This window comes from Melozone crissalis, unplaced genomic scaffold (assembly GCF_028551555.1).
Source record: "Melozone crissalis strain CALT ecotype California unplaced genomic scaffold, PUWL_Pcris_2 ptg000081l_1, whole genome shotgun sequence".
Classification (NCBI taxonomy): Eukaryota; Metazoa; Chordata; class Aves; order Passeriformes; family Passerellidae; genus Melozone; species Melozone crissalis.
The window spans coordinates 14,970,246-14,978,682 of record NW_026535858.1 but is presented as its reverse complement, the minus strand read 5'-3'; the positions used below and the strand labels follow the sequence as shown (position 1 = coordinate 14,978,682).

General features: G+C 51.7%; 1 protein-coding gene across 1 annotated transcript; it reads left to right on the top strand.

Annotated features, from left to right (window-relative positions):
* Positions 1-191: 191 nt before the first annotated feature.
* EIF4A3 (eukaryotic translation initiation factor 4A3) lies at positions 192-6,898 on the top strand. The gene is made up of 12 exons (XM_054290246.1): positions 192-365; positions 540-612; positions 1,379-1,445; positions 2,296-2,358; positions 2,792-2,924; positions 3,610-3,690; positions 3,983-4,124; positions 4,924-5,062; positions 5,519-5,634; positions 6,276-6,383; positions 6,469-6,596; positions 6,703-6,898. Exons 1-12 carry the CDS (start codon positions 200-202, stop codon positions 6,717-6,719), a joined length of 1,233 nt encoding a protein of 410 aa, XP_054146221.1. The 5' UTR covers positions 192-199; the 3' UTR covers positions 6,720-6,898.
* Positions 6,899-8,437: the final 1,539 nt, after the last annotated feature.

Genomic DNA, 8,437 nt, shown 5'->3' with positions numbered 1-8,437 from the left:
GCCGATCCCCTCAGGGCCCTTCCAAGCCCCGCCCGTCCCGTGGTCCCGCGCGCGCCCCCCGTGGCCTGACGCGCACGCCCCGCGCAGGCGCACGCGCGCCACGCCGTTCCCGGCCCGCCCCCCGCGCAGGCGCAGTGGCGGAGCGGGGCGCGCGCGGCGGGCGTTGTGCGGCAGCGGCGGCGGCGGCGGCGGCGCGGCCATGGCGGGGTCCGTGGGTTCCGCGGGCGGCTCGGCGCGGAAGCGCCTCATGAAGGAGGAGGACATGACCAAGGTGGAGTTCGAGACCAGCGAGGAGGTGGACGTGACGCCCACCTTCGACACCATGGGCCTGCGGGAGGACCTGCTGCGCGGCATCTACGCCTACGGTGGGCGGCGGGGCCGGAGGGGAAGGGCCGCGGGGCCGGGGGCGCGGGGCCGGGGCTCGGGCTGAGGGCTCGGAGCGGTGCGGGGGCCGCGGCGGGGCCCGGATGTGCGGCCGGCCGCGCCTGCGCCCTGCGGCCCGGCCTGGCCCGGCCTGACGGTGTCTCTTGGCCCCGCAGGGTTCGAGAAGCCGTCGGCCATCCAGCAGCGAGCCATCAAGCAGATCATCAAGGGCAGGGACGTGATCGCCCAGTGAGTGCAGGGGGGATGTCGGGCACGTTCCCTGCCTTGAGGCTGGAAGCGGGATCGGCCTGGGCTGGTGCCTGGCGGGGTGTGGGGAATGACCTGAAATTGGTGTGACACGGGCACAGGTTGGCCAGAGCAGCTGTGGGTGTCCCATCCCTGGAAGTGCTCCAGGCCAGGCTGGATGGGGCTCTGGGCCATGCAGAGGTGGGAGGTGTCCCTTCCATGGCAGGGTGGGGGATGGAACTGGATGTTGTTTAATTCCCTTCCAGTTCAAACTACTTTGTGGTTTTATGGTGTGACAAGCAAGCAGTGAAATTGCCTAACTTGTTGTGATCCTCTGCCAGTTAATGCCAAAAGTTTGTTAGGGTTAGTTATTGTAAATAATATGTCTAGAGACAAAGAAGGATATGCATCCCACTGAAGAAATCCTTTCTTGGTCACCAGTGCAAATCACTGGCCTTGCAAATTGCATTGGTTTATCTGTCATTTACATGAAAAAAGTGTGTGTGTGGCAGATGGCAGAAAGTTAAAATGCTGGTCTGATAAGGAGTGAAGGTGCCAGAGCTGGGGACCCTGGAGTGTTCTGTCCCTGATGTTGCAGCTCTCAGAGCTGCCTGACAGCAGATCAGGCTCTGATCATAACAAACCTTTGTTGGCACTGTTGAGTTCTTTGCACTGAGTTGTGGGAGAGAGCAGAGGGGCGGAATGTGTTGGAATTGCCTGTGCTGTTTGTCCAGACATGCAGAGTATTCACCAAACATCTGTTTCTCAGGTCACAGTCGGGAACAGGGAAGACAGCAACATTCTCCATATCTGTTCTGCAATGCCTGGATATACAGGTAATCTCAGCAGCACGTGCTAAAAATAATTTTTACTAAATCACTGGTCTTCATCATGGAAATGTGTTAAGAGTGATTAAATGAAGTTTTACTTTGAAATCTTTTCATTATGGGCAGTGAACCTCAGACAGAATTCTGACTGAGAACTTCACCAGACTCTGTAACAATTGAACTGTTAAAGCCAGTCTGGTAAAATAAGTTCAGCTGATGTCTTGTAATGATAAAATTGTCTTTAACAGCTGACCTCTTTCACCTGTTAGGGCTAAGTTAATCTCTCAGCAAGCAGAATTGTCTTCAGACAGTCCCAATAGCATCATCAGCCTATCTGGTGATAGGTGATCTGATTCATTGCACAGAATCCAAGCTGGGTTTTTGACTGACAGCTGTTTGCCTCGTTCTGCTCAGGGGCATTGTGTCCATCCTGCAGTTTTGGGGTATAATTGGATGTGCAGATGCAGTTGAATAAAAGGGTGGTTCTCAGTGGGCTGGGATTGTTTCTCATCTGTCTGGGGACATAAAAATTAAGGTTTCATGTTCTAAGTGGAAAGGACAGCTTTTGATTTATTTCTGTGAAGTGCTTGTAATACTTTTAGAGGTGACCCTTCAAAGCTTTGTCTTGGAGTCCTTGAGCAATGCAAGGTGTTTATCTGAACCAAACAGAACTGAAGGGCTTGAAATTTGGTTCTATTTAGCAAGAAGTGTACACACCTTTTTTTTTTATTATTTAGCACAAAATTCTGTTCTAAATCCTTCAGCTGTGGCATTTCACAGCTTTGATTCTGTGAGCTCCATCACCTCTTGCATGCCTGTGGTTAATCCCTGTGATTCTGTGATTCCCTGCTCCAACCAGGTCCGTGAGACCCAAGCCCTGATCCTGGCGCCGACTCGCGAGCTGGCTGTGCAGATCCAGAAGGTAGGAGCACTGCACTCCTTGTCTGGGGAACCTTGCAAGGCCTGGGGCCGTGCTCTGGGCATTCTCTAGCAGAGCTCAAAGCAAACAAACACAGCTTCCACTTTTTCTTCTGTTCCTGAGGGAAATAAAAAGTATGATTTGATATAGGGCTGTTTGCTCCTTGGCATTATATTCATCGCTTTGGCAGACTGAGGTTTTGCAGGGCCTTGAGTTTTTAAGGCCAGCCTGTCTAAAGCAGTTGTGATCCCTGAGGACACGAATTCCTAGTGTTTTAAAGCCTGCTGTTGTGCAGGCTTGGGTAACAGAAATTAAAAAATCCTTGTGCTGACATCTCTTAGAAAAGCCCACGGCATGGCTGCACAGACCAGCCTCTCCTGACAGAGGCAGCCTGGGCAGAGCTGGGGCAGTGAATCCCTTCCCTTGTCCCCAACAGGGCCTTCTCGCCCTGGGAGACTACATGAACGTGCAGTGCCACGCCTGCATCGGGGGCACCAACGTGGGCGAGGACATCCGCAAGCTGGATTACGGGCAGCACGTGGTGGCTGGCACTCCTGGCAGGGTGTTTGGTAAGGAATCGTGGCGTTTATTGTAACACTGGTAATGTAACCTTGAGGGGAAGTGTAACAAGGTAACAACTTACTGCTCGTGTGCCTGGGAAAGACTGGGGGAAATCAGTGGTGATGGTATTTGCATTCTCTCTGTTTATGCTTTGATTTCCATTGCTGAGGTGACTGTTTATGTGGTGGCTTTGGAAAAAGGAGAAAGTATTACAGTCCCTGAGTCTTGAAGGAGATAGGAGCCAGGCCTGATGAATGGGCCCAGAATTAGGCCCACATTTTCTGTGTCCTGGTAGTTGCTCCATCTTTGTTAAATCAGTTGAACTCACAGCTGGTACCTTCTGGTTTCGCTGAAGGAAGAGTTTAACATTTACTGCTCATGCAGTTATCATAGGGGCAGTGTTGTCCTTCAGGCTCCCATCTTCTGGCTGTCTGAGGAACACACAGCACTTACACAAGCTCCTGTCACCGGGGGAACATGAACTGATCCCCACAAGTGGAAAAAAATCCACCAAAACTTAGCAGCTGCCGAGCTGGGCTGACTCTCAAACAGGATTTGTGGATTCTGTTGACATGAAGTTCACCTGGCATTTTGTGTTTCTCACATCTGTCCCTCCTCCACCAAAATGCCCTGACAGTGCTGGGGCTCACTTGCTTTCAGAGCATTCTCATCTCACAAAGTGAAATCTTGCAGATATGATTCGTCGCAGAAGTCTGAGAACTCGTGCCATCAAAATGCTGGTTTTGGATGAAGCAGATGAAATGCTCAATAAAGGTAAAACATTTGTCTCCCTTCTGCTTCCTTTCTCCTTGCTTCTTTGAGATTCTAGGGTGTCCCAGCTGGCAGGCCCACTTATAAAAAGTTAAAGTTTGAAAAGTTAGACTATTGCAGTTAGTTATAGGCTGGTTAAGGCATACAATGAGCCTTGTCTGATGTTACCAATTCACACATTTATGTTCATCCCATAGTATAGACCCAGTACTGAATTCCAGATCAGATTGTGAAGAGGAGGGTATTTGGGAGAGGGATGTGCTAACTGTTGTGTGTGGCTTGACTTGCACTGCAGGCTTCAAGGAGCAGATTTATGATGTGTACAGATACCTGCCTCCAGCCACACAGGTGGTCCTGATCAGCGCCACTTTGCCGCATGAAATCTTGGAGATGACCAACAAGTTCATGACAGACCCCATCCGCATCCTGGTGAAACGGTCAGTGAGTTTCCTTGGAGAGAGCAGGGACTCTGAGCTGGTGCAGCCCTGGGCAGGTCACAGTGTCACTGATCTAAATGTACAGGGAGTCTCTGTGTTCCTTCTCATTGTTCCTGAGTGTCCACAGATGTGCTCATGTCCTGTTTCCCAGCAGGGGCTGGCTTATCTCCCTGACTTCATCCTTGTCCAGTTCTGTGTGCTGCTGCTCAGCACAGGACATTCTCTCACCCCTAAGGGAATGAGTCCCCTCACTCTCCCCATGGATAGCAGTCTCTCCTCATGGAAATCTGTCCTTCACACTTATCCAGTTCCTGGGCTCCCCCAGAGGATTTCTTCAGGCTTCCTGTTAAAATTTCCTATTACACAGCAGGCAAAAACCCCCTTTAGCCAACTGATCCTGGGTGTTCTCGGAGGCACAGTTTTCATCTGGTGGTGTCACAGATCCTTGTGCACTGGGACCTGGGAGGAGTCTCCCTCTTGCCTGAGCTCTTGCACTGCCCCATTTAGTACATTCAAGCTTCTTGAGACTTTCTTCGGTCTCTTGTCAGGAAGCTGGAATGTAAAAGTGATGAGAACGGAAGTGTTCCCCTTTGGAGCTGGCTGGCTGGAGCAGAGCCATTCCAGTCTCTGATGAACAGGTCACATTCAGGTCCCTTCTTAAAGCTGAGTTTTCCCAGGACTTTCTAGAACAACTTGGATGGCATCTAAACCCAGCAGCCCCCAGCACATGGGGCAGAGGGGTGGTCTCTGGTGAAGCACACCCAGCCCCTCTAACTGTTTGTGGTGCTCTTCCCTGCAGTGATGAGTTGACCCTCGAAGGAATCAAGCAGTTTTTCGTGGCTGTGGAGAGGGAAGAGTGGAAGTTTGATACCTTGTGTGATCTCTACGACACGCTGACCATCACCCAGGCTGTCATCTTCTGTAACACCAAGAGAAAGGTACAGGGGCCATCAGAGAGGCATGGTGCTTCCTGAGGGTGATTCCAATAATGCTGGATTAGTGAAGAGGTCTGGTTGCTCCCCCATTTGGAAATAGTTCAGTAGGACCAGAGATTAAACCTTGGGGATGTGCCTGACTTAAAGCAACAGAGGCAGACCTGAGACAGCTGACAGGAATTGCCTTTTTAGAGAAGTGTGTGCTCAGTCTAACTGCTTGTAATTCCTGGAGCAAACCCACACTTCCTGGATAAATGCTCTTAATTCCTTTCCTCTCAGGGCTTGTGGAGCCCTGTATCACACAGCTGATGCTCTGTAAGGATTATTTACTTCCCTTAGTCTCAGAATGCTTGTGGAGGTGTCTCTCAGTCCACAGCAGCCTGTCTCAGCAAACATTCTGGAGCTCAGCTGCTGTGCTTGGCTGTCTGAGCAAGGGGCTAACCCAGGCTGTGTTCACAGGTGGACTGGCTCACAGAGAAGATGAGGGAAGCCAACTTCACCGTTTCCTCCATGCATGGGGACATGCCCCAGAAGGAGAGAGAGTCCATCATGAAAGAGTTCAGATCTGGTGCAAGGTAAATGCCCCAGATAGCATTGCTTAGGTCAGTGCTGCCCTGGGGCAGGGAAACCCTAATGCCTCTGTCTCAAGGCTTTGCTCAGCTCAGATTGAGGAGAACTCTGATCTCCTCTGGTGTGGAAGGGTTGAGAGCTTGCCATTTTCCAAGGAGGGACACTCCTACCTCTGGGTGTAGAATTAGTCTGTTCTATTTTGCTGAAGCTATTGGAAGTTGCTGCATTTAAAATTCAAGGAAAAATGTTTGTGCTCCATCCTCAGTATTTTAAACACTTGGGAGCATTATTCCTTCTGAAAGATCCAAGCTGTGTTGTCTTGGCTGCAGTTTGGTGCTAGTGCAAGGGACAGCTTTCCATGCAACAGAAGTGTGGATGCTGCTGGTGTGCTGTGGGCAGGGGGGAGCATGGAATAGCAGGGGATGCTCTGTGCTGAAGACTGGGGGTTCCCAGAAAAGAGGGGATGCTCTGTGCTGGAGACTGGGGGCTCCCAGAAAAGAGGGATGCTCTGTGCAGCAGACTGGGGGTTCCCAGAAAAGAGGGATGCTCTGTGCAGCAGACTGGGGGCTCCCAGAAAAGAGGGGATGCTCTGTGCTGGAGCCTGGGGGCTCCCAGAAAAGTCCTGACTGTGCCCTTCTCTTCGCAGCCGAGTTCTCATTTCCACAGACGTTTGGGCTCGAGGCCTGGATGTGCCTCAGGTGTCGCTGATCATTAACTACGACCTGCCCAACAACAGAGAGCTCTACATACACAGGTAGGCTGGGGCTTCCCTCGGGCCCCTGGGGCTGGGGGAAGTCTCCCACAGTGGCTCCATTGCCTCTTCCCTCGTGCCTCTGCAGGATCGGCCGCTCGGGCAGGTACGGCCGGAAAGGCGTCGCCATCAACTTTGTGAAGAACGATGACATCCGCATCCTGCGCGACATCGAGCAGTACTACTCCACCCAGATCGACGAGATGCCCATGAACGGTGCGTGCTGCTGGCCCTTCCTCTGGGACAGCCTGGGGCAGCAGTGCTGGGCTGTGAGTCACACGCTCAGTTAATGCTCCTAATCCTTGCCTTTTCTCTTTTTCAGTTGCTGATCTGATCTGAAGGTCCGTGGTTAGCAGGAAGTTGTACCTTTTGGTACCCTCCATAATTCTCTTTTGGACCCACATCCTTTTATCGTATTTGTCATATGTTCTTGAGTTGAGCTGCACTTGAGAACTTGTGTAAATATTGTCTGTACTCCCACCCATGTTTTTCAATTAAAAAAGGAAGTTTTACCATAACCTGTGCTTAATTACTTTAACCCAGCACAGTAACAGGCAGGGAGTTCTGAGATACTGCTGTACTTGGCTGGCATAATAAAACAAAACACTGGACACTCCCCATATCTGGGTTCATAGAACACAGGGCTTCCTGTTCTCTACCCTTTTGTTATTGTTGTGCCACGCCACCTGATGTACTTTTAGTTTCCTTAACTTAACCTTCAGGGATCAGACATCTACAGGAAAAATCTGTGGCCTGGCCCTAGTCTGCTGTAGGAAAATTAAGTTAGGAGATAGCCAGAAATTTCCTGCTAGTTAAGTCTTTCTGGAGCCAGAAGTCACCACATGTAGTGCTCCAGATGGGGATTTCCTATCCCAAGGAACTTGGGCACACACTCCAGAGCAGAAGGAGCAAGTATCCTGTCTTGTCACCTTCTCCACCTCTTTCTGCTGCTGTACCTTGTTACACCTGCCCTGTCACCTCTGCTCCTGTGTCTCTCTCTGGCACGATGCTGTACTTTGCCAGCTGTAGGATCTTCCATGTAGCTTTCCTACCTCACTCTGCCGTGTCCCTCTGTGAGGCAGGAGTTGGCCACAGGTCAGTTACCATCTTCTGCTCTGTGCTTTTCCTGCTAAATTCAGCTTTTTGCATGCTCAGGGAGGACAGGGCAAGCAAGGCCTGAGTACACCACAGTTTGCACAGAGTTGGATCAGCGCTCAGAACTCCTTTCCTGAGTAGCAGTGGAATAGCCCAGGTAGAGAAAGCAGCTGCCACCTCCTTTAAAGCCCTGTGAAACTCCTCAGTTCCCCGAGGAACCCACTCTGTGCACCAACCTGATGTTCTTACTAGTACACAGAAGGTGAGAAATGCCAAGCTTGTTCTACTGGGAATACTGATTGTAAGGGGTTGCCCATGGAGGTGAGGCCACTACAGCTTCATGTCCCCACGTGCCACCAGCAGCAAGGCTGAGCCAGCATTCCCACAGGGAATGTGCTCACACCATCCTTCCAGGTCAGTGGCACAACAGCACCAACACCCCCACCTGCCCCTGCACCCAGTCACCATGAAGAGCTGTTGGGAACAATATATAGGCTCCAGATCCCTCCAGGAACTGGGCAAGGAGGGGCAGCTCATGCAGGATCCAGCCTGGGGATGATCACCAGTCTGCTCCAGTAGCCAGCAGATGGACAGGGCCCCCAGCTGCACCCCTGACATCCCCACAGTGCCTGCTCCCAGCAGCTGCCCTTGAGACACAAGTCTGCCCTCAAGTGGCCCTTGCAGAGCCTCTCTTGCCCTCACAGAGGGAGCCACACATGAAAATGGAAACCCATCCCCAAACCAGGCCAGACCTTGTCCCTCATGCAAAAACAGATGTGTCCAGCCAGACCTAGAACTGCTCCCACACCCTCCTTGCTGGCTAAATCCAGCTCGCTGTTCAAGTAACACAACCTCACTCCAGGCTGCTGCCACTCCAAAAGTGCAGGTCCCATTCCAGTTCCTGGCACTTTGACCTCTGTGCCCACAGAGTGGAGTCCCCTTTTCCAGGGAAGGGTGAGATG

What these genes read in the sequence shown, in the direction of transcription:
- EIF4A3 (XM_054290246.1), top strand. Translation starts at nt 200, where the DNA reads ATGGCGGGGTCCGTGGGTTCCGCGGGCGGCTCGGCGCGGAAGCGCCTC. An exon ending in TGGCTGTGCAGATCCAGAAG is followed by an intron (nt 2,359 to 2,791) that starts GTAGGAGCACTG and finishes TGTCCCCAACAG; the next exon opens with GGCCTTCTCGCCCTGGGAGA. An exon ending in TCTGTAACACCAAGAGAAAG is followed by an intron (nt 5,063 to 5,518) that starts GTACAGGGGCCA and finishes CTGTGTTCACAG; the next exon opens with GTGGACTGGCTCACAGAGAA.